This window comes from Otolemur garnettii, unplaced genomic scaffold, assembly GCF_000181295.1.
Source record: "Otolemur garnettii isolate 467f Iridium unplaced genomic scaffold, OtoGar3 scaffold00063, whole genome shotgun sequence".
Taxonomy (NCBI): Eukaryota; Metazoa; Chordata; class Mammalia; order Primates; family Galagidae; genus Otolemur; species Otolemur garnettii.
Window position 1 is genome coordinate 7,058,254 of NW_003852458.1, and position 26,465 is coordinate 7,084,718.

General features: G+C 40.9%; 1 protein-coding gene across 1 annotated transcript in view; it reads right to left on the minus strand.

Moving 5' to 3' along the window:
- Positions 1-24,554, minus strand: part of C9 (complement C9) — a 57,033-nt gene extending 32,479 nt beyond the window's left edge. The window contains exons 1-4 of the mRNA XM_003792989.3: positions 24,430-24,554; positions 6,137-6,242; positions 5,602-5,746; positions 5,207-5,354 (exon numbers count right to left, since the gene is read on the minus strand). Coding sequence (XP_003793037.2) covers positions 5,207-5,354; positions 5,602-5,746; positions 6,137-6,242; positions 24,430-24,506 — 476 coding nt within the window. The 5' untranslated portion in view covers positions 24,507-24,554. The remainder of the gene's footprint in view (positions 1-5,206; positions 5,355-5,601; positions 5,747-6,136; positions 6,243-24,429) is intronic.
- Positions 24,555-26,465: the final 1,911 nt, after the last annotated feature.

Genomic DNA, 26,465 nt, shown 5'->3' on the forward strand with positions numbered 1-26,465 from the left:
GCCCGTTGAGCTATAGGCGCCGAGCCTTTACTTTCAATGAACAAAGAAAATAACCTTTTCTTATATGGATGCTTAACTCTTAGGTGACTGCTATATCTGTATATTATATTGTGTTTGTAACCAACTAATGGGGGTAATATTAAGACAGTTAAAACACAGACTCTGTCCTCAGAATTGTGTTCAAGTTAGGGAGTTGAACATATATATAATCACCAATTTCAAAAAACAGTCTAAGAAAGAACATACAGTCAGCCCTTCATATCTGTGGGGTCTGTATCTGCAGATTCAACCAACTATGGATCAAAAATATTTAGAACAAAATTTGCATCTTTACTGAACATGTACAGATGTTTTTCCTTGTCATTATTCTCCAGACAATACAGCATAAGAACTATGTACATAATGTTTATATTGTGTTAGGTATTCTAAGTAATAGAATAGATGATAAAGTATACTGTCAATAATGGTGGGTCACTACAGCAATGATATGTCCTTAAGAGTAGGAAATTGTATAGAATTTCTTTTCTTTTTAAATAGGGTTTACTTTTTAGAGCAATTAAGAGTAGGAAATTGTATAGAATTTCTTTTCTTTTTTAATAGAGTTTACTTTTTAGAGCAATTTTAAGCTCATAGCAAAATTGAATAGAAAGTACAGAGATTTCCTAAATACGCTATACCCCCTTTTTATTTTTGAGGCTGTATTTCTATTCCATTTTCACCATAGAATTTTAATGTAATATCATGTAGTTTTATGCTTGAAAATTTTTATTGTTATCTTGTCATATTTTTCGGTATAAAAAGGTATTAACTAAAAATTTTAAATATTAAATGTTTAAATATTAAATGTTCTTTGACCGTAAGTAGTAAAAAATTCTTCATTATTACAAATATATAAATGTATTATTAAAAATTTTAAATCATTACTAAACATAAAAAAAATTTCATTGGGAAGTCATTTCAATGGAATGTATGGAGCTTCTTTTTAAATGTAATAGATTAGTCCCTGAATTCATGAATGAATACCACTTAGTGCTCGAAAGAGACAGGACTTGGTATCAATTTGATTCCTACTTTTTAAAAAGTAGATGTTAATGCAAAACAACTTTATTAACATGAATAAGTAAACAAAAATGGAAGAAATGTTGCTACCATAATATCATGTAATTCTGTGATGTTTTTCTGAGTTACATACCAAAAAAGATCCCTTGCTAGTCTTTCATCAAAAATTATTCTTATAGTCCATTATCTGACAATTGATTAGGACAACTTTCAATGTTGTTGATAAAAGAACTGGAGACTACTTCATTTCCAAAGTGTTAGAGTACAGCTAAATACCAAGATCGGTAGTTGTTTCTTGGTTTTTCCACCCCATGGTAAAATGTGAGATGGGTGAGAATTATACTCTGTCCTTGCAAAATGAGAGGCAGATGACTGGGAAATGGGAAGCAGGAAGGAGAATGGGGTTGACAACTGGAATGCAGTTGGGTTGTCAGGCTTCCCAGTTTTATTAAAAAAAAAAATGTACATTTGGAAGTTCAGGATTTGCTATTAAACAGATCACTCAAATAATTAGTAGTTGAAACTATTACCTCAAAACTTATCTGCTTCCCCTTGAAAAGTTTCTGTGCACCCCACGGTATGCATTACCCTAGGATTGGAGGCTATTGTTTTACAAAACAGCAAATTGGCCAGTTGGCTGGAGCTCTCTGGAAAGTTACAATGAAATTGCTTCACAGTCTAAAATACAACTAGGGAAAAAATGTCTCAAAAACTTTTGACTCGATTCCACTACTATAGAGACACCCAGTCTAGTCTAGAATGAGCCAATTTTTTTTTCTGCCAAGAAACATGAAAACTCCTCATGGATGGAAAGTCATCACCTAGGAAATAAAAAAAAAAAAAGTATTCTTTGGCAGCACTTAGAGATGCCTGTTTTCACACCTGCATCTAGAACCACAGGCAGTTCCAATTTGCCAGGTGAACTGAAGGGAAAGCTCACTTCACAGAACTGGTGTTAGGCTCAGATCACAAAAAGTAATTCCTTGCATATTGTACATCATTTGCAGCTGGTGTGGATTTATGTTTTTTCAATGAATGCAAGATGGGGGAATGCTTTGGGGGATTTCCCTAAACACTTCTGAGGACTCTCAGATGCCTACAAGACAAGCAGCCGAAACACACGTGATGCAATTGAATTCTCCCGGTATGAGAATCTGAACGAGGGAGTCCATCAAATGAAAGAAGTATGAATTCGTTACCATAAGTGCTTGTGACTTTCATATGTAAAAGAATCTAACCGTATGTGACTGTTGACAGGACTTGCTGGCGTTTTCCAGACTGACTTGTGTAGAAAGGTTTATAAGCATGTTGCTATGATCAGAGTGTTTACTCCTGTGATTTCCATCTAGCTTGTATGGCCCATAGCTCCATGTAAGAATAACAGACATTTATAGGAAATAACATGTTAATGGGATGGAAGAATATCACAAATGTAACAGAGGACTCTCACTCATGTAACAAAATGGGTTGCTTTAAAACATCTTCTTAAATATTAATTACTGATTCATACCACTCTTCTATGTTCTTAATTCAAATACTTGCAAAATAAATAGCTGCTTCAGGAATTCATTTTTCAGTTTTGCTTTGAAGTTTAGGGATTGATTTGGGTGTTCTGTAGTGTGGGGGGAGAATGCGGTGGGTGGGGGGAGAAGGAGAGGGTAAGGTGGTGTGGAGGGAAATTATAGTTCGTATGAGTCAGAGAAACTTGGGTTTTTAGCTCTATTAGAAACTAATTTGCCAAATGGCCTTGTTTATTTCACTCAGTTCTTATCTGTACAAATGAATGTAATACCTCCCGGGGTAACAACCTCACAGGATTATAATACAAATCTATAGAGACAGAATATGGGAAAAGATTTCTAAAAGTTCAAAGTGTTATGCAAATGAAAACTGTCACAGAACAATACGTTTTATGAAAACTGGATTTGTTATAGGTTATTGCTCGTGGTAATGGGGAATTTAATGAAAAATGTTGATGGATTGACTCTGTCAGGGCCCACCTCATTTTCCACTTTGCTGCTGACCTTCCCCAGAGCTGGCCCCCAACGTCCTCACTCTGCCTTGTGATGTCGCCCAGCATCACCGCTGCAGGGTAGAGCAGGAGGTACTGATGAATTCCTCGCCAGCACTGGGGTGCCTCATTATGAAACTCCCTGGCAAATACTACGTTGGAAATTTTTCTTTGCCCTGAACAAAGGAAACCAATAGACTATGGATGATTGTTTTTCAGCTAAGAGAGCCAAAATTTCTATAGTCTTTTCCTATAAGACAAACTATAAATTTGCAGTGAGTGAGAATAAATAACATATGTCAAGCTTTTTTGGTTTAGATTAGGAGGAATCTGTTTCTTGGATCTCAACTAAAGCAAAGTAAAGTAGTAAGGGGCTTTCACCACGGACTCACAATCTCTCCCTGAGGAAAGCAACAAAACATTGTCAGGACTCATTTGAGCAGGCAGTGATCTGGGTATGAAGTTTTGGAAAACCCCATATCATATACTGCCATTTACTAAGAGGGCCTGCTGAGCTTGGGGCCCAAAATCACTCATTCGGTTCAAGGTTCCTATGTTTAGGCTAAGGGCCAAGGGCACTGGGGATAATTCTTCAATGTTGTGTGGACAAGATTTTACAAAGTATATAAAGGGTGTGTGAGATGCTTTATCTGATATCCTGGAATTTTTTTCTTAGTTTGATTTAAGAAGTGGAAGTTTCATCTGGTCTAGACAGAGGATACATCTCAGGTATTAGCTAAATTTGATCAAGGCGTTAACTTAGGAATGGCTGAGTACCCTGGGGCAGGGGTTCTCACTCTCAGCACTGCTGACATTTGGGGGCAGGCTGTCCTGTGGCTCATAGGATGTTTAGCATCATCTCTGATCCCCACCCACCAAATGCCAATAGCACTCCCCACTTCTGCCTCCTCTAAGACGTGACATGTCTCCAGACATTGCCAAATATGCTCGGGGGGAGAAATCAGCCTTGGCAGAGAACCTACCTTATCCCTCGACCAGCCTTGCTCTCACCATCACGCCATCTTCTTTTCTTTCCCTCTCTGCATTCCCAGGACTGGAGTCCTGCCCCTGAATTTCTTTCTAGGGACCTAGTTTCAGGCTTACCTGATGCCAATTGATAGTATTTTAGAAAGTACTTATTAATAGATTGTCATTAATTAATTAATAATCCTATTCTATACCTACCAAGCATTTATTCAGCACCTACTTTGAATCTTGCACTGGGATCATGAGGATAAAGGGACTTGCCATTATAGGTGATGTAATAGAGCCATATGCCCTCTCTGTTGATATACTACGAGGTGGAAGAATGACTGCATCTTTTGGGGCCAATTTGCCAACAAACTAACCCAACATCCCCTTACAGAAAACAGCTCAGAACATCTGAGGCAGACTATGCAGTGGACACCCCCCCAAATGCCTTCTCACTATATAGAACAGAGTTAAATGGGACAGAACCTCAGGACCCCAGGAAGGCGTTGTTTTCCCAATGCCTGGAGCACAGATCTCTGCAGACAGTCTCTGTCCTAAATAACCCCAAGCTCTAAAGTCTAAGACTTCCCCTCTGAGCTCCCAGCTACCTACCAGAGCCCCTAGGTTTTATAGGGAAATTGAGTGAAATGTCATCTTCTACTACCAGAACCAAACCCTCAGCACATCATCCTCTGGCTTCAGAACTGCCTCCTCGAATCCCATTCCTCCTGGTCAACCTCCTAAAAAATTAAACCTGAGTGTAGATTTAGGAGGCATTTTGGTGGAAGAACGTCTTCCCAGCAACTCAAGTATTTGAATTGAATTGCCATAGCTGCTATGGCAATTCATTCCAAATATTAACATGTCACATTGGTGTTGGTCTCCCAGAGATTTCTAAGTGAGAGTTTTTATTTCCTACCGCACTGAGATGTAACCACCCAACATCCTGATAATCTAGTCCATGCTCCAGACCCTTACTGAGGTGAGTAGGATCTTGAGATGCTGACTCAGCACTTCTCTCAAGCTCAAGTGTAATTCAAAGCAAATACAGACCCATAGACTGTGCCATTTGTGCCCTTTGTACAAATCCTTCTACATGGGGAGAGAGACGGAGATGGTTTTCACTCAACTGCGTCTTTCCCCAAATTTACATCAGATACAGACCCGTAGCCTGCAGTCCGTGCCAGCTCAGACTCTTCCACCACTCTGTCGCGGCAAGGGGGGCGGGGGTCACTTTGACAATCATCCTCATCGGAAAAGTCTCCGCAGTCGTTGTCACCATTACACAGAAGTCGCCTCTTTATGCACCTACCTGCAGTCAACATCAGGAAAGGCACAGTGTGTCTAATGCTAAACTTCCCCTCCCTTTCTCTCTGAAGTTATCAAATGCGCTTCAGTGCTGGAGGTGAGGTACCAGAAAAACACATTAAAATTTTTTCTGTACAGAATATGTAGATGGCCCTTGTTGGGCCATCTGAGTGTCTAGAAGCATGATTTTTCCTTTCCACTCATCGGAACACATAGAAACCTAAAATGAGTAATTGGAACACAAAGATTACCTGTGCCACATTTAAAGTCATTTCCGCAGTCTTCCTCTGCCTCCTCACAGGGCTCGGTGGGCACACACTGTCGTCTGTCTCCAAGGGAGTCAATGCAGCTTTTCCCCTTAAATTGTCCAAACACCTCAATGCTCCTTGAACGAAACTGCACAAAACCAGTTGGAAAGGTTAGAATATCTAATACCAAAAAACCCCCAAAGGATTATGCTCTCAAGCTGCATCCACACCCCTGCAGCCCTAAATGGTTTTAAGATAGAAGTGGCAGAAGCAGCAAGGATGTTACTTAAAGTAATGCTGAGCATTCTAGATTTTGCAGTCTCTAATACAGAAGACCAGGCCTTATGATACTCATTTAGTTTCCTGTGCAACACTCAGATCTCCTGGCAAGGGTAGCCACATACACTTCTATGTTCATTTCTCTTTCTGGGTCTGGAACTCAGTTCCAGGGTCTCCCTGTATCACAGACACTTCCCTGGAGATGCCAGCAACGCAATTTCCACCTGGGGAGGTCAGAGGGATGGAGATGAGTGCTCACCATTTGTCCGAGGCAAGGATCACATTGCGACCATTCACTCCAGGAGCTCATTCTGCAGTCTATGGGTGATGGGGAGATATGCCTTTCTTCCGGCTCTGGGACATAACTGAGACAGTAGAACAGGTCAGTTTATAATGACTATGATGTCCATCTGTTTCCGAGAAGTCTTCACAAACCAGTTTATTTACCACCTTACCTCCTTCCAAATCATACTACTTATCCTGTCTATTGTAACTCTCATTTGACACTTGATTGCATACCGATATGTATTTTCAGGTCATCTCTTTGTTTTCTTGCACCATATTGTTATTTAACTTTTAATCTAACAGCAATGATGACACAGTACCCACTCCTATCCCCCGAGAGTTTGGCAAAGCCTTGAGTTGCCTGGTTCTCTTGAAAATTTAAGCCAGCGGTCCAGCCATTCCTGTAACAAGTACCTCATAAATCAGGCTTCCCCTCTCTGGTATTCAATATGTCCTAAACTGAATATTTTAGTGCTTTGCTGTCCACTTTAGGACTTATCCTTGGTCTTTCTGACTTGAAACATCATATATTTTGGAACTTAGGGCCTTGCCTTCCCCTCTGCCCCAGAGCCAATGCTCAGAAGTGCTTTCTAGCTTTGAACTTTCCTTTCTTGGTTTACCCTTTGGATCTCTTCTGGTTGCAACACCACTTGGGGTAGTTATCTCATTAAATGTTGGGGAGAAAAAAACAAGAAAATTGAGATGACATCACCAAGAATTCTACAAACTCACTCCCTGTCCTTGCTTCCCGGACCTGGCATCTTTCTTTCTTGTGGTGAAGCCTCTTATAGCAGAGGGGTAGTCAGGTGAGGCCAATCCCAGCACAAAAGCCCTGGAACCCAGCTCCTTCTGGGGTCTCCAACTGGTTGCACAGCTCCTCCACTTTCAACTCTCCCTCATGACCAGCTCCTTTCCATTTGTCACGTAATTTGCTCAGGTTTGTGATATTAAACATGTACACACCGATGCATGAACAAATAGAATGCACATTTTCTTTGACCTGCTCTGTTTCCGACCTGGGCCGGTTCACCCCTCCTTAGGCAACGTGGTGACCCTCCGCTCCCGGGAGGTCACCATACTGATGCTGAACTTAGTGCGGACACCCGATCGGCATAGCGCACTACAGCTCAGAACTCCTGGACTCAAGCGATCTTCCTGTCTCAGCCTCCGGAGTAGCTGGGACTACAGGCCCACGCCACCGCGCCCGGCAGAATGCACATTTTCTTGAAGCTGCTCCCATCTCCCTCCTGTCCTGTACCATGGCACTTCTTCTTTTTTTTTTTTAATTAAATCATAGTTGTGTACATTTCATGGGGTATAGTGTGTTGTTTCCATGTACAATTTGAAATACTTTCATCCAATTGGCCAACATAGCCTTCACGTCATTCTCATAGTTGTTGTGTTATATTTCACATTTAGAAAGATTCACATGTACCCTTATAGGATAAATCATTGGTGTGATTGCTGGGATCACGCCTATGATTTAACCATGACACTTCTTAAAGGAATTGCTAGAAAAACACTGATGTTTCTCTTTCATCTAAAAATAGGAAGTCTCATCTCTTCTCTCAACCCAGCTATCTATAAATGCTCTTTTCTTTTTAGTCAAGTTTCTTGAAAAAGTAGTTTGTGCCCTGGTCTCTTGTTTTCTGCCCAGTCATCACTCAGTGCTCCCACCCCATGAACACTGCTCTGGTGCAAGTCGGTGATGACACTTCCTGGCTCACTGCCCCATCTCAGTCCTCATCTTGTGACTTCTTCACAGCATTCCATGCAGCTGGCCACTTGTACCCTTTACAGTACTCTGCTCCCTCAGACCGAGTGACCCTGGATTTTTCCCCTTCTTTTGTGGTCTCTGCCTTGTTATTCCTGCTTGCCTGCACAGGCTCCTCCTCTGATAGTTTTTTTACCTGAAAGCCTTGTCCTTGGACCTCTCTCTCTTCTCTACATTTTCCCAGAGTGTAGGTTTCCATGTTTATGCAATGACACCTAGAGATAAATCTGCAGTCCATATATCTCTCTTGAATTTTAAACTTTTGGATATAACTCCCAGTTGGATGTCTGGACTTGGATGTCTTCATGACCCACTGAGCTGAATTTATCCCCAAATGAACTCATTGTTCTTCTTCTTTCATAGCTGCTCCCCCACTGTATTTACTGTCACTGTCAATGGCACATTCATTTATGCAATCAGTCTGGCCAGAAACCTGTGTGCTGCTTGCCTAGTCCAGCATCCCCCAGTCTCATCTCTGACATCTGGTCAGCCACTCAAACCTATTATTTACCATCTTGTGACTGACTCTGAAATCCGCCCATCCTTCTTCATCTTTTTCAGATATCTGTCTGCACTAACATTACATCTCCTCTAGATGACTACAAAAATTTGTTTCTCTAACCCAGTTTCCACAAGACATCCAGAAGGATTTTTTAAAAGTTAAAATTTGATCTGATACTCCCTTACTGAAAATCTTCCAGTAGCTTCCCATCACTCCTGTGATAAAGTCCAATTTTCTTATATAGTTTAACAAAAAGAATAAGGACTCTTGAAGAAGTCGATGCCCTAATCCCTGGGACCTATGCTACCCTTGAAGATGTGATTAAAGGGGAGATAATCCTGTATTATCTGCCTGGGCCCACTCTAATCACATGAACTCTTAAAGCAGAATAGTGGGTCAGAGAGATATGAAAACAGAAAAAGATGCAGGAGAAACTCAAAACATGTTTTAGAGATTCCATATTCCACATGCTCTTGCAGCCACTGAAGATGGAAGAGGAGGCAATGGGCCAAGAAATGCTGGAAGTTCTGGAATAGCACAGAAATGATTCTTCCTAGAGCCTCCATAAAAGAGTCCAGGCCTGTGGGCACCTTAATTTTAGCCCAGCGAGACTCATTTCAAGTTTCTGATGTCCAGAACTGTAAGGTAATAAATTTGTGTGTGGTAATTTGTTACAGTGACAATAGGAAACTAATACACGTTGCCTAGCAAGCTCTGTATGGCCAGTCATCTTCCTCACTTTCCAACTTCATTTTTCTCCACCTAAACTCTAGCCACACTGAACTTAAATGGTCAAGATAAGTGACTTTTTCTCACTTCTTTCCCAGTCTTCATTTCTTTGACTGGGCTATTCCCTATTCACCACACTGACCTCATCTTGGCTGCATGGTTTTTGTTCTAAGAACCTTCCTTAACCTCCTAGTGTGATTAGTTTTCTATGAACATGCTTTTAGAGCATCTTGTTCTCATATTTCATTTGACTAATTCATTTATCCATACTTATTCACTCATCAAATATTTATTAATTGCAACTATTGGCTAAGCATAAATACAATGGTGTTCATAACAACACAGCAAAACAAAAACCGTGGTCCAGAACTACAATGGAGTTTACATTCTAGCTAAAAGTGCCAGTGAGCTTGGAAACTTTTCTATCTCATTCAGCTTGAATATTAAGTACTTGGAAAATAGTAGCAGCCCATGAAGTGTTTTTTTAATGAATGAGAGAATAATTAAGTGAAAGAGGAGGAAGGAAGTCCTTGGTGATGTGGTTTGGGGCAGATCTAGGCCTGTATTTCTCAAGCATGTGCTCTTCTGGTGAACCACCCACGTAGTTTTTGAGCAAGCCTTGCTTGTCATTAAGGCAGGCTTCATGACCAGAGATAGCATTGCTGTAAGCCCAATCCTTGCCTGTATCATTCAGAGTATCAGGAGGCCCAGTGAGCTTCTATTTTCTAAAAGTACAGGTTAAAAATGTGTTACATGGACTGCCACAACTCCTAAGGAACCTGCTTTTTTTTTGAAATCTGAATATTAGTGTATAGCTAAAACCACATGGATGAGAAATTCTCTCCCAGATTGTTTCCATCAAACTAAATTCTCCTCTGGACCTGCCAGGCCTCATTAAGAGCCAATAGCAGATGTACCTTTATCCCTTAGAGCAGTGGATGTCCCTACTGAGTGCATATCATAATCCTTAGACATTAAAAATAGGAATTGTAAAATTGTGTTTCCCATTCCACATCAATTAAATCAGGCTACCTGAGGATGGGCACCAGGCATCAGTGACTTAGAAATGCTACGTAGGTGAGTCTCATGTTAAAACAATATTAAAAAATACTCCTTGACAACATCTGGTAGAAATTCATGAAACCTTCAGCAGCTGTGGGGTACTCATTATGCCATTAACCACCTGAGGCCATCCTTGACTTAAAAATGTCACTGAACTGGGCTATCATTGGTTTCAAGCATGACTCTAGGCTTTATTAACATCTCTGTGGATCTTTTAATGCCATCTGACTTCTTCCATATGAGTGCTGTTGCCTTGAATGGGGTTATCTGTTCCTGCTTATCTCTTTTATATTTATTGCTTATTTAGATTATCATGTTAGCATTTTGTTTTAGCATTTCTCCAAGAGAGATTACTTCCTGGCTTCCAGAAACCTTTATCTTTTTCACCTGCTGCCCAGCCTAGCTCCAGTGAATACTGGTTCAGAGCAGTACCAGCTGGAGGATGATGCATGGAGGAAAACACTCACTGCAAATACTCCAGAGTGAGCTACAGTCCTGTGCTGGGGAAATATAGAATCTCTCCCCCACCTAAATGACTGGGCCCTGCTCCCAGGACACTGGCATTGTTATACACGGCTCTCTGACCTCCTCTGCACTAATAATAGTCCTGCACTAACTGTATTCACACTTACTCACTTCCTTCTTAGCGTCTAATTTAAGGACTCCTTTTCTGTTCTAGAGGTATGACTCACACTTTGGACTTAGTACAATTCTTCAGATATCTCCTTGCCTTTCATTTTTTTATTGCCTTCCTTTGAATTTATTCCATGAATGATCCAACCCATCCTCATAGGAAGGTTCTTACAGATTACACCCTTGCTCTGGGAACAGGATGTGACATCCTTCTGGCTCAGTGTGCTGGCTTACTAGGGCTGCCATAAACAGAGTGCCACACACTGGGGGGCTTAACCAACATAAATTTATTTTCTCACACTTTTGAGGTTAGACGTCTGAAATCGAGGTGTGGTAGGATCAGCTCCTGAGGTCTCACTCCTTGGCTTATGGAGGATACCTTCTCCTGGAGTTTGTACATGGTCTTCCCTCATGTCTGTGTCCAAATGTTCCTCTTCTTATAAGGATATCAGTAATACTAGATTAGTATCCAACCTAATATTCTCATTTTAACTTACTTGCCTCTTTAAAAACTGTAACTACAAATACAGTCACACTAGCAGGTACTGAAAGTTAGGATTTCAACATAGTAATTGGTGGTGGGCACAACACAGCCCATGGCACTCATAAATGTTTTTTGATTAAAAAATACCTTACGCTCAGTGCCCATAGCACAGTGATTACAACATCAGCCACATACACCTAGGGTGGTGGGTTTGAACCTGGCCTGGACCAGCTAACCAACAATGATACCTGCAACAAAAAATAGCCAGGCATTGCGGCAGGTGCCTGTAGTCCCAGCTACTTGAGAGGCTGAGGCAAGAGAATCACTTAAGACCAAGAGCTGGAGGTTGCTGTGAGCTATGACACCACAGCACTCTACCCGGAGCAACATAGTGAGACATTGTCTAAAAAAAAAAAAAAGAAGAAGAAGAAGAGGAAAAAGAAATACCTTGTATTTGTCTATTAATTTTACTGGATAATTCTTGAAGATCCTTTTCTCATTGAACATTTGTTTTACCTTTGATTGGTAAATGTATTAAGTATAGCTCTGTCTTACAAATGGGAAACTAAAATGGGGAATTACACTATTTATCCCAAATTGGACAGTTAGTAGCAAACTGGATCTATATCTCTGTACTCCTAAACCTGTCCAGTTTTCCCCTGTCCTCTATACCACCTTGATTTTCCCAAACACAAATCCTCTTTAAAATAAGCTAAGTAGTCATAGCTTATTCAATAATTTCTGCATCTAATAGCTTCATGATTTTAGACATTTTAAGACATGGGAAGTTAACAAGAATGCAAGCATTTTATAAAATAGAGCAGCCTCAGGTTAAGAACATCAGCTGGACAACCTGATTCTTGCCTGGATCTATTTGTAAGTTCACACCTAAAGGATGTCAAATTAGGCAAAAATAAACTGAAAAGGCTTTTTATACCTGGTTGTTTTGTCTTCACTGGACCACTGGAGGCACAATAAAGATAGAACTCATAGGAATTCTTATGAAGGAATAAGAAGTCATGCAAAAAGAGTGTGTTCCTGAAATGAATATGCCACATTAACATTAAGAAAAGAGACCAGAGAGAATTCTGGGAAGATGGCCGACTGGTAGCAACCCACAGCAGAGGCTCCTGACCAAAGGGAGAAAAACTGGACAGAATCAGACTCTATGAAACCAAAGATGGGGAGCTTAGCCAAGAAAGAAGTTCAGCAAACTGTAGCTCCAAGGAATAACATTCAAGAAAACAAATTATAGGTAAAAAGCCTATCAACTAGAGGGTGGGAGACCCCATCCCCCAAGCGGGAGACCTGCCATTTTACTTCACTGGAGAGAGCCACTAAACACCAGGTCTCTTTCTTCAGGAAGGTCCCACTTATGAACCTAGACACCACCACACCAGGCATAAAACTGAACAGATATTTTCCCCCACAATTCCAAAATCCCAGTCCACCCTTCCCCCCTCCTATGGTGGTCTGAAGTTATGCCTCCTGCAGAGTGTTTGGTCCTTTCCTGAGAGATCTGGGCATAGTGTGCACTGCCAACCATCAGGATGGAATCTGTGACTAGTTTGCAAAGGAAGAGGGTGTGGGAAGAAAGGGTCACTATACAGTAGAATCCCTTAGCAATAGAGTTGACCAGGCAGAAGAAAGAATCTCTGAAACTAAAGACAAAGCTTTTAAATGTTCCCAAACACTCAAAGAGGCAGACAAATGGAAAACAAAAACTGATCATTTCCTGAGAGAGTTGTGGGATCACAACAAAAGATCAAACATTTGTCTTATCAGAATTCCCGAGGAGAAGAGGATGATCCTAAAGGTACAGATGCTCTACTCCAAGAGATTATGGAGGAGAATTTCCCAAGGATTACAAGAGATTCAGAACTTCAGATAGTACAGTTTAAGAACCCCAGCAAGACTCAGTCTAAATAAAATATATCCTAGATACATTGTGATTAATTTGCCAAAGTGAAGATGAAGGAGAAAATTCTGCAAGCAGCCAGACATAAGAAAAGCATCACCTACAAAGGGAAAAAATATCAAAATGACTACAGATCTCTCAGCCAAAAACACTTCAAGCCACAAGAGGATGGTCATTGACTTTTAGTCTCCTAAAACAAAACAACATTCAGCCCAGGATCCTCTATCCAGCTAAACTGAGTTTTATTTGTGATGCAGAAATAAAATACTTTAATGACATAGACATGTTGAAGAAATTTGCTATAATCAAACCAGCTCTCCAGTATATTCTCAGACCCACCCTCCACAATGACCAGCGCAATGCTTTACCACCAAAGTAAATTTACTCAGAAAGTTTTGAACAAAACCCAACTTCCACAGTGGTGAAAGGATTAAAAATGTCCACTGGATATCTTAAAAACATGACACCCAAACACAACCAGGCTTATCAATTTGCTCAATGTGAATGGTTTAAATTGTCCTCTAAAGAGTCACAGGCTAGTTGACTGGATACATAAACTCAGACCAGATATCTGCTGCACATAAGAATCTCATCTTACCTTAAAGGATAAAAATAGACTCAGTGAAGGAACGGACATCTATAATACAGTCAAATGGAACCCAGAAAAAAGCAGGGGTTGCAATTTTAGTAGCAGATACAATTGGTTTTAAACCAGCAAAAATTAAGAAAGATAAGGATGGTCACTACATATTTGTCAAGGGAAACACCCAACATGAAGACATTTTGATAATAAATATTTATGCACCCTACCAGAATGCTCCTCAATTTATAAAGCAAACCCTAATGGATATGAACAACTTGATATCTTCCTGCACTATAATAGTTGGAGATTTTAACACCCTTTTGAAAGTTTTGGGATAGATCCTCCAAGAAGAAACTAAAGAAAGAAATATTAGACTTAAACCTGACCCTAGAACAAATGGACTTTACAGACCTCTACAGAACATTTTACCCTAATAAAACTGAATATACATTCTTCTCATCAGCCCACAGGTCATCCTCCAAAATATATCATATCCTAGGATACAAGTCTAACTTCAGCAAATTTAAAAGTGTAGAAAGAGAATATTGGCTTGGCGCTTGTGGTTCAAGTGGCTAAGGCACCAGCCACATACACCTGAGCTGGAGGGTTCGAATCCAGCCTGGGCTGGCCAAACAACAATGATGGCTACAAAAAAAGAATAGTCAGGCGTTGTGGTGGGCACCTGTAGTCCCAGTTACTTGGGAGGCTGAGGCAAGAGAATCGCTTAAGCCTAGGACTTGAAGGTTGCTGTGAGCTATGATACCACGCACTCTACCCAGGGCAATGGCTTGAGGCTCTGTCTCAAAAACAAAACAAAACATGATAAAGAAGTTTGGAGAATACTCAGAAAACTAAAGTAGATCTACCATTCAATCCTGCAATTCTATGAGATATATACCCAGATGATCAAAAATTATTTTACAACAAAGACATTTGTTTATTGCAGCTCAATTCATAATTGCCAAGACATGGAAACAGCCCAAGTGCCCATTGACACATGAACAAATTAGCAAATTGTGGTATGTGTACACCATGGTTACTATGCAGCCATAAAAAAGATGGAGATTTCACATCTTTTATGTTTACCTGGATGGAGCTGGAACATATTCCTCTTAGTAAAGTATCCCAAGAATGGGGGAAAAAGTATCCAATGTACTCAATAATAGTATGATATCAATATATAATCACCTACATGTTCATATGAATGGTAAAACATAACTATAGTCTAGAAAGTAGAAGGGAAGAGGAGAGAGGGGGGAGAGAGGGAAGAGGAGTGGGAAGGTGGGAGGATGGAAAGTATTTGGGGGTACCTCACCTAATGTGCATGATGCAATGGTAATTTCAAAACTATTAAGAAAAGAGTATAATTGTGATGGATTGTTATTTAGTTCAATGTAAGCATTTCACATCATATATCAAATCAGTACACTGAATGCCATAAATGCATCAATGTACACAATTATGATTTAATTAAAAAAAAAAAAAGAAAAGAAAAGAGATCAGTGGTCTTGAATAGCTCCTCCTGTCTTTCCCCTTCTGAGCCCAGCACCCACCCCAGCCCCTTTAACTTACTCAGCAGATCATCTTTTGTAGCTCAAGGGCTGCATATGTACAACACTCACTGCTTGCCTGTCACCCTGCTGAGCTATTAGGCTGAGTGGAGAAGTATTTGTAAAGCATTTTCCAGATTCTTAGATGAAATGTGCTTATCAAGTAAAATGTATCTCCAAGTGTTTCCATCTCAGCTTGAAAATCACTCTCTAGATCAAAGTGATGTATATTAACATGGCAGGAGTTCTAACTCAGGCCACAAGTGCATTAAACAAAGGGCCACTGATGTATATACACCTAGGCCCATCATCATGCCATGAAGAGAAGTTTCCAGCTTTAGAAAAAAGAAAATCTCAGCAGCAGCTCTCACAGTGGGACTCTGTGGTAGCCCAGGCAGGAAAGCATGCATGTATAAGAGAATCTCTCTGTCAATAAACAAGATGACATGGATCCTCTGAGTAGAGAAATACAAGCCAATTAGGACTACATTTATAATGGATGGATCTGCCAGTTTGTTTAGTTCATGCAATTCGTCAAGATGGAACGTAAATATAATAAGAGTGTCCAACACTAACTTTTTTTCAGGAACTTTCTCAAGTTTTATTTGAGAGCTTCTCTCATGTGTTCCCAGGGAGCTGACATTCGATGACATTTACTGAGGGCCTGCTACATGGCAAGAGGTGTTCTAGTGTTTGGGGCTACAGGATGGATAACTTCCTTGCCATGATGGGGCCTACATTCTAGTGGGTGAGATGCAGAAAGATAACAAGCAGTATTGGGTAAGACATAGGTTTTATGAAGGGAAACAAAGCAGAGTAAGAGGACAGAGAATGCTGTGGAACTACGGTTGGGAGAGTGGTGCTTTAAAAACATATCCTCGAATTCTTTGACACTCCTGTCAAAAGTAAGGTCTATGTGCCCTTCTCTTGAGACTAGCTGGGCCTTTGTGACGGCCTTGATAATACAATGCAGAAATACAACACTTTTTTTTTCTTATTTTCAGGTTAATGTGAGGGTATAAACAACCAGGTCATAATATTTGATTTTGTTAGGTAGAGTCCCTCTTATAGTTGTGTCCAGCATCCAAAGGTGTGCCATACACCCTATATTGTGCCCATTAAGTGGGAGGAACCCTCCCCTTTCCTTGTTCCCTCCCCCAACTTAAATTGAAATGAGTTTTTCTCCTATGTGGGCCTGAATTAGATCATCTACTGGCTTCATATTAGTATTGAGTACGTTAGATACTTGCTTTTCCATTATTGTGATACTTTACTAAGAAGAATGTGTTTCAACTCCATCCAGGTTAATACGAAAAATGTAAAGTCACCATCATTTTATGGCTAAATAATATTCCATGGTATACATATACCACAGTTTGTTAAGCCATCCCTGAGTTGATGGATATTTAGGTTGTTTCTACATCTTGGTGATTGTAAATTGAGTTTCAATGAACATTCTAGTGCAAATGTCTTTATGATATAATGATTTTTTTTTTCTTCTGGGTAGATGCCTAGTACTGGGATTGTGAGATCACAAGGGAGGTCTGAGGTTTTTTTTTTGTTGTTGTTGTTGTTTGTTTGTTTGAGACAGTCTCATTATGTTGCCCTCAGTAGAGTGCTGTGGCATCACAGCTCACAGCAACCTCCAACTCTTGGGCTTAAGTGATTCTCTTACCCAGCCTCCCAAGTAGGTGAAACTATAGGCACCTGCCACAACACTGGTTATTTTTTTGTTGTAGTTGTTATTATTGTTTGGCAGGCCAGGGCCAGGTTGAAACCCACCAGCCCTGGTGTATGTGGCTGGTGCCCTAGCTGCTGAGCTACAGGTGCTGAGCCAGAGGTCTGAGTTTTCTTTAGGATTCTTCATACTTGTTTCAAATAGGCTTGGATATTAGTTTGTGGTCCCACCAACAGTGTAAATGTGTTCCCCTCTCTTCACATCCATGCTAGCATCTACAACTTTGGGATTTTATGATGTGGGCTATTCTTACGGGGGTTAGGTGATATATCAGGGTGTTTTGATTTGTATTTTTCTGATAACTAGGGATAATGAGCATGTTTTCATATGTTTGTTAGCCATTCATCTAAGTTCCTCAGAGAAGAGTCTCTTTAGGTTTCTTGCCCAGTGATAGGTGGAATTGTTTGCTCTTTCTTTGTTGATTAATTGGAGTTCTCTACAGATTCTAGTTATCAAACTTTTGTCAGATTCATAACATGGAAATACCGTTTCCCATTCTGAAGGTGTTTATTTGCTTTGACTGTTGTGTCCTTAGCTGTGCAGAAGCTTTTCAGTCCCATTAAGTCCCATCTGTTTATTTTTCTTATTAAGGATAGCTTACAGAGGCCATGCAAGGTCTATGAGTTTATCTGAAGATGTTTGTTCTGGGAGCCTTGCATCACTATGTATGAAGCCACGTACCCTCAGGCCACTCTCCAGCTTTCTAGTTGTTTGAATCTTCTCAGCCCTGATGACAGACATGTGACTGAAGAAGCCTTCAAGATGACTCCAGCGACAGCCACCATCAGAGTACAATCACATGGGAGACCCACAAAAACAGTTTGACTGAGCCTGGGTAACCTTCATATTCATGAACAAAATAAATTAGTGCGATTGTTTTAAGATACTGTTTTGGAATGTTTTGCTGCACAGCAAAAAATGCAGAGGACAAGAGGTGATGTTTAATTAGATACCTGAATGAATTTGGAGAGAAAGCTACATGTGAGAAAGAATTCTAGGCTGAGAGAAAAATGAGTTCAAAGGCCCTGAAGTGGCTCAGATCCACCTTGAGCAAGTTAGGCTGTGAGAGCAGAGTGAGTAAAAGGGAGAGTGTGATTGCATCTGGAGAAAGGGGTGGGGTGCGGCTTTACCTGTAGGTCTGGACTGGAGTTTGGAGTTGATTTTGAACTTGCTGGGAATCCTTGGAGGAGTCTGAGAGCAGAAGTAACACCCAGATTTGTGTTTTCTAAAGATTTTTCTCATTGTTGGATGGAGACTTGGCTATTGGGGAATAGACAAGGTTGGATGCAGGGAAGGAATAACAGTGATTTGGGCAGAGGGGTTCCCCACAGAGAAGGGGAGAGGGGCCAGATTTGCTGTGTTTCTTAAGGGTAGTACCAGCAGGAATTGCTGCAAGGTTCCATGTGGAAATGGCACAGACAGAGGAGTCAAGTCTAATTCCCAGGGTTTTATACAAGTAACATGGTAAATCATGGTGCAGGGTGGGATGGGGATGGGTAGAGAAATCAGTAGTTGTGTTTTGGATGGTTAAGTTTGTATTATTTGTTGGGATTTCAAGATAAGATGTTGAGTTAGCAGGTGGACACAGGGCTCAGGGGAGGGATCTGCACCCTAGAGGCGAATGTGGAAATTGCCGAACTGTGAATGGTATTTCAACCATGGGACGGGATGCAAGGGAATTGTCTAGAGTAATGCAGAAGACTGTGGCAGCATTTAAGAGGACTGTTATACCATGTTTTCATGCTGGTGGAGTGATTTGGTACACAGGGAAATGATGATGCTGGAGAGGAGGGTCAGAATTAAAGGAACTAAGTCCTCAGTTAGGCCAGAGTGGAGGAAGCCAGTATACACATGGACTAGGAAAGCCTCACAGGAGCACGTCTCCCTCAGCATCACTCCAAAAACTTGGCTGCAGTGCAATTGCCAGCTCCTTGTTAGAACTCCTTGCTGGACCATAAGCCAAGGGAGGACAGGGACTCTCCATGATGTGTTTAACATTTACTGCAGCTCCTGACCCAACGTCTGGCCCATGATGCAGACTTGATAACTATTTGCTCTACTAAATGGATGAATAAACAAATGACCATATTTGGGCAATAGTAGTTAACACATAAACATCTATTAATGTATATCAACTATGGAAATGAGAAGGACAGGTGAATATAATAAAAGAAAGAGGGAAAATGGACACTTTGGAGGTCTTCAGTATGTTGAGCCCAACTTTGCTATTAATGGTTGTTTGAGTATTTTTCCAGGTTGTTGAGATAAATTTAACTAAAATAGATTAAGCAATAGTTTCTAACATTTAAGAGTGCTTGGTTGAGTCAGGAACTCTTCCCTTCAGCCTTTATGTTCATTATCTCACTTAAAGTTAGATCAGCCCTGAAACATCTAGCACTGTTATTATCACACTTTAAAGATGAGGAATTAAACCACAGAGAAGGTAAGGAGTTTCCCTCAGGTTACACAGCAGCATCTATCTCCCAGTCTAGTACTCTTTTCTAGCTATTTGAAAAGTGAAGAATAAATTAAATATAAACATTATAACTTAGCTAAAACATGCTACATATAAAGTCAAAGGATAAATGACAAGCTGGGAAAACATCTGTAATTCATAGCAAGAATAAAAGACTAATTTACAGACTGATGATAGAAATCTCTAAGAGAAGGACAAGAGACTCAAAGAAAGAAAGACAAAGGATATGAAGAGTTTGCAAAGAAAAACATACCTATGGCCTTTACATGTCTGAGAAAATGTGCAACCTGACTCAACACGAGAGAGGCAAATTCAAACTATACCAAGATAGCATTTTTCACTTATGAGACTGACAAATAACAAAAATTGGCCTACAGCTACTCTACACAAGACTCTGGAACATAAGCATTTTCATATCCTACAGATAAAAGTAAAAATAATACAATTTGGGTGATTTTTAGAAAAGTCACCCAGGTAATTACCTTTTGACCCACTTACATCACCACTTCTGGGAATTAATTCTCAGGTATACCAGTGAAATTACAAAATAATATGCAAATAAGGATATTCATTGCAACATTATGTCTAGTACACAAGATTGGAAACAACCCAAATGTTCCTCAATAAGAGACAGGTTGTCTTAGCTGTTCATTCACACAATGGAAATTTCATCGGCTGTGAGGAGAACAAGGAAGCTTCCTCATACTGATATGGGAAGTTCTCCAGGATATAATATAAAGTTTAAAAAAAGATAGAGAACTGCAAGATAGCATGTATAATGTCATTCTGATTGTAAAAGAAAAGGAGAGAATAAGATTATATATGACTCTGTGCTTTAATCTATAAAAGAAAGATGGGAAGGATAATAAGCAACTCATATATGTGGTCACCTGTAAAGGAAGGCGGAGATGGGAGGGCAGAGGTGTTTTAAGTACTCAACATGTGATAACATACATTACATGAAAAGTGATGAGAGGGGAAAGAAGCCTTCTCAACGGATACGTTGTTGTATTTTTTGAACTTTGAACCACGTGAATGTTTTGTTGTTTACAAAGTAAGAAGAAAACAATGATGACAGCCACACTCATAGAGGGCTTAATGTTTGCCTGACACTGCACCAAAGTCTTTGTATTTATTGTCTCAGGTATTCCTCATAGCAAGTTGTAGGAGACGCCAAGAGCCAGATGACATCCGAGCAAGATGATCAGCAGCTGAGGCGTGGACCTCGGGCCTTTCGTCCACAGGAGTTCCTTGTGGAAGAAAAGCCCGTCCCCTCAGCCCGTAGTCATTGTTAATTATTCCCCTCACCTGTATCATGCCCTTTCAATAAAAGGCTGGTGTGGAGGTTGCTCGGGGCTACCCGGAAAGTAAGGGCTAGCCCACTTTCCATGAGCTTGTACTTCTAATCCGCTTCTCGCCTGGTTTCTTCCTGTGCTAACTGAGACCAGGGCCACAGGAGCCCGACGGGTCACCACAGCAAGTCACATTATTATTTCCATTTTGCAGGTGTGGTTTAGAGAAGGTAAGGAATTTGCCTAGAGCATATAAGTGGTCTCACAGTTAAATTCTCAAACTTGCCACTGTGTGTTTACATTCACAGCACCGTGTAAATAACTCGGTAAGGCTTTATAACCTTTGTATATTAGCGTCTCACAGCTGTGCTAGAGTTGTTGTGTGGGGGTGCCTTGCTGAATGGTGTTTGTGATTGTTGTTCCATGTGCCATACGATGACAGCTCTGATGGTCATTCCAGAGAAAGAGGTCCAAAAATGCTTTGAAAGGTGGACTAGGCCCTGGTTCATAGCTTCCCAAGGGGAATACTTCCAAGGTGACTGTAGTGATATCCAGCAATGACATATGTAGCACTTTTTCTAGGGCATGTTTGCAAACTTAATTGTTAGACCTCAAATAGCTAGAAAATTGTGCAAGCTGGATTTCAACCCTGGCCATATGACTCCAGAAGCTATACTCTGAGGATAGTTCTCTCTCTCAAAGTGGTTTTCTTCACATTTCTGTTCTACCTTGAGAAACATAAGAGACGATATTCTCCTCATGGACAATTTTCACAGGCACATGAGTTTTTGTAAAAATAAGGATAGTTAGAAATCCCCAAAGTTCACCAGTAGAATGAAATGTCTGCAGCCATATGATCCCAAAGGCTAGGTGTCACTCCACCCCTCCCGCTCCACAACAAAGAAGCATTCCAAAGTGAAAGCAGCAGCAAGGTTATTTTTTTAAAAACAAACTAAATAAAAAACTCTGACGTTCATTGAGTTCTTACAATGTAGCAAACACAGATGTTATTAGTAAATTATAATATCTGTATAATGATCTCATGTTCACAAAAATTTTATCAGATAGATGCTGTCTTAGTTATCTGTTATGGGTGGAATTGCATTTGTCTTCCACTCCTCCAAAAGATCTATTGAAATCCTAAGCCCTCCTACCAAATAAGAATGTGACTTATTTGGAGATAGTCTGTACAGAGGTAACCAAGTTCAGATGAAATCATCACAATGGACCTTAATTCAATATGTCCTTAAAAAGGAGGGAAGTTTTTATAAAAAAAAAAAAAATGCATAAAGGGAAGTGGATGTGAAGTCAGAGACAGAGATTGAAATAATGTAGCTACAAGCCAAGGAATGCCAAAGACTGCCAGGCACCACCAGAAACCAGGCAGGACCCTACCCAGGGTCTCTGAATGAGCATGGCTCTGCTGAAACCTTGACTTTCAACTTGTAGCCTCCATAACTAAATTTCTGTTGTTTGAAGTCGCCCATTTTGTGGCTTTGCTACAGTAGGCCTAGGAGATTAATATAATCAGCATCTTAAGTATGAGGGCACTGACATGCAGAGAGGCCAAGCAACCAGCCCAGACTGATACAGTCGGTAAGGCACCTTGACCCGAGCTTGGGGGTCTGCCTTCAGAAGAGCACTCCATTCTGATCAAACTTACATTGTTAAAAATCATTTTCAGATCCCAATTAGCTATTACTCAAGCACATTTATTTGTGTCACTTCATGATTGAAGTCTCTGAACACTGTGCTTTGACCTTGGCCCTCTGTTAAAGGGTAGTGCACCCAGTGTTCACAGCAGGGCACCTGGTGACCTCCAGTGGGCGTGGTGGTGGGACCCACAGAGCCAAAGCAAACACTGCCTGCAGCTGCTTGGAGCTGAGGCCCAGCTGAGGGGCTTTCCGGTCCTCCCTCAAACAGCTGAGTGTGGCCAGGACCCAGGGGGCCGAACTTCAAAGCAGCTGAAGCCTTCCCTACAGCAGCTCATTTTTGATCAGCAGGAGCCACAATCCAAGAATGTGCGTTGTTTAAATTATTATTTTTTTCTAAACTGAAGAGGGGGTCAGGTGAAGTTTGAGGGCTAAAGCAACTTGCAGTAATTGTCTTTTCAAATCCCTTTTGTACCCAGACGACCACTAAATTCAAATATTTTCTGAATGGTACGATGCTTTGTAGATAATGCAGAAGGAGGAAGTGATGGGATGAAGGAAAGTCCGACTGAGCATCTCACCGAGGGCTGGCCCTAGTCTGGGCAGCAACTCATGGCACCCATCCTAGAAGATGCATCCCTGAGAACAAACCTCTGTGTGCATGGAGCCAGGCTGAATGCAGGCCTCCACCTGCCCCAGAGAGGCAGGCAGAGACAGGCTGGAGATGGACATCAGAGTCCAAAAAAGAATTTGGTTAAACCGGGAGTCAAATGATCAAAGGGGAACTGGATGAGGGCACAGTTATGTCTGGGCAGAAGAAGTGTTTGGGCAGACATTTCCCTCCAGTTATACTGTTGAATGAAGTCAGGAATACCAGGGGTGCCAAAAGATGTATACGTATCACAAGAGATGTTATCTATGGATTATATATATTATGTATATACTTTGAGCACCTCTCGTAACTACAGAAGTCAAACGTCACTTGTGTTCATCTTTTATTGGTATATGCTGAGTATTGCCATTTTTATACAGTTTTTTCCTTTCTTAAATTGTGTGTACATTTTTTTGGCACCCTCCATCTCAGTACTGTCAGGAGAATAGATCATACTGTATTGGAACATACAGGCCAGTGAGTTCTCCCGGGACTCCAGGATGGAAGGAAGCAGGCCTCATCTAACTCCAGCCTCCGGGGTTTCTAGGTACCATATAGGTGTTCAGTGAGAACTTATTGTCTGGGTGCCTTATTTCCTGGATGGACTTGGCATGGGCTTTGTGATACCGATTAGGATAAAAAGTATCTTTGCTGGGGGAGTGAGCGACCAGCCTGTATCATGATGATTGTTCTTAAATGGAAGAAATACAATCCTGAGCCCCTATGACCCTAAACAAAATGTGCCTCTGGATACAACTTGGGACTTCAAGAAAGAGAAGCAAAATGTTTAACCCTTGCCTAACACAGAGGCAAAGGGGCCATATATCCAATAGTCTGAAGTATTAGACACTGAGGCAGAGGGAGAGAAAGATTAATTTCCTTTCTTTTAAACTTCTCAAACATCAGGTACCCATAAACTTAGTTTTATCATATACTGGTGAAAACCAGCTTTATTTCATAATCCCAAGTATTTAAAGAGTATCTCAACCTTAACGTTCGAATGCCTTGTTTAAAAGAAATCCTCAGAAAGGGGGGATTCTAAAGAAAACTCACAAACTGTGCCCTATGTATTTTCTGACCTCTTTTTACAGTTTAATACTGGGGCTTTCCATAATGCAATATAGATTAACATTTTTACCTCTTTTGCTGCTAAGAAATAGGCCTTGAAATACTGATCCACAGTGAAATTCCAGAGGTAAACAGAAAAGCGGCCACGGCTCACCTGGGAGTAGGACTGGTAGCGAGAGCACTTATTTCTAAAACGCAGACTGCAAAGGCAAAGCTCCAGCCGCCTGACATGCTGTTCCGTGCTGGGCAGCTCCAAGTGAGGTGGCTGGGCAGGTCCAGCAGGTCATGGAAGTATTTATTTACAAAGGGAGGAAGGGGCACAAGTATTGTTTGTCTGGGCTCAGGGTTTTGGTCCAGATGGGTTACCTGGGTTCCGAAGTCCAACTGAAGGAGATGCATTTTGTAACTCTTGGTCTTCTGTTTTCTCATACTGACAAGTGTATGTGGGCAATGAACCTGTGGACGGTAGAGCCGCTAAGATTAGCAGCAGTGCTGTGTAAAAATGAAACCAATAACACAGAACCCCCAATGTTCTCGTCTTGAAAGGCTCTGGGAGAGAGGACGAAGGAGTGTGTGATTTGCGGGGAAAAAAACCTGTGGACGATTCTCAAGGAGGCATAAATTCAAAATTAATAAGGCCCTGCACTTAACAGAAAGGAAAGCACAGACACAGACGTCCCAACTCTTGGTTTATTCAGTCTGAGAGCGAGCCATGTGGGCTAATTCCACACAGGCAAGGGAAAGCATAAAATGCATTTATATGGCTTTCTTTAGAGGCATAGTGGAACATTTGGGAGGAATGAGATGTAAACTCCTGAGGGCACTGCCAATATCCTCCAAAAGGTACGGTTTCCTCATCTCAGGATCACTCACACCAGAAAGGTAGATTCTGGGGTGAGAAAATTTGTTTCCACCTCTGAAAAAGAATTTCCCCCTCACATTTTCATGCTCACCAGCACTTGTGGGAAGAGCAGTGTGTTTGGGGAGGACAGGGGAATGTTGACATCATAGCTACTCAGAGAGCACTGGTCACTCAATAGAATGGTCTGGGGACCCTTGAGAATGGTAGCAATGACTGCCCAGTGCCCACCAACTCTACAATAATTGGCCTAGGATAAGACCCTGCATCTGGGATTATAAAAACTACTCAAGTCATTCTGTGTTGAAGCTGAGAATGGCCACATGGGCTGTGTCCTGAAGACACGGAGTTTCATAGGCAATACACATATATATCCATAGGCAATATGTCAGCGATTAAAAAAATCTCCTGACATTGTTCTCAAAGGGATTTCATAACGGTTATTATTATATAGGCAAATTTCAAAAGTTCACAAGTACAAAGACATAGAAAGCAGGGGTTAGGAAGAAGGGAAGACAGAATATACAGCTCGTTTCTCTACTCCTATCTTATAGATGGTCCCACCTGGGTAAAACTTATCTATTTCCACCCCCTTTCTTCCCCCCTCTCCTTTTTACGGATTTAGCTTGAGGTCTTTAATGAGATTAATCTCACTTTTTCCTGAGATTGCTAGGGACAAAAGTTATCTGCTCAGTGTGTAGGGCACGCAACATTGCTGTGTAATGAGATGATCTGAGTAGATGTCACACACTGGGAGCTGTGTCCATAAGTCTACACCAACAGGTCGCATCCTGTGAGTCTCAGCCAATGGCAGGTGCGCTGTGTCTGCCTGCAGTAGGAATCTGTCAGCTGTGATGCAGCAAAGTTGAGGACTCTCATTGGCCTCTCAGGACCCCGCAGGATACCTATGGAAATAAGGACTTGAAGGCAGTCAGAAGTGGATGATGTTTATGCTAACTAGACTTGATGCTAACTGGTTAGAGTTTGTCATAATTATACTTGATTAATAGATGTGATTGGAGGTTGAAAAATCATCCATCTCCTTGGAGACTAAGTCTATGGAAGGGGGTTGGGGAGGGAGAATTTCTTGACTGACTGGTTCAAATAGGAGGCTGTTCGCATCTCACTTGCTCAGTTTCATTTATTTTATTACTGTGCTTCTGGCTAAATGTAATGTAGCAACGTGACACAATTAAAATAATAATGGGAACAGTAAAGTGTAATAACTATCAATGCTAATAATATATAATAAACAACTTAAAAAACATATGAATAATATGGCTTACATTAGTGCTTTTAACTCTCCTTTGGCCTTAACATGTATTGTGTAT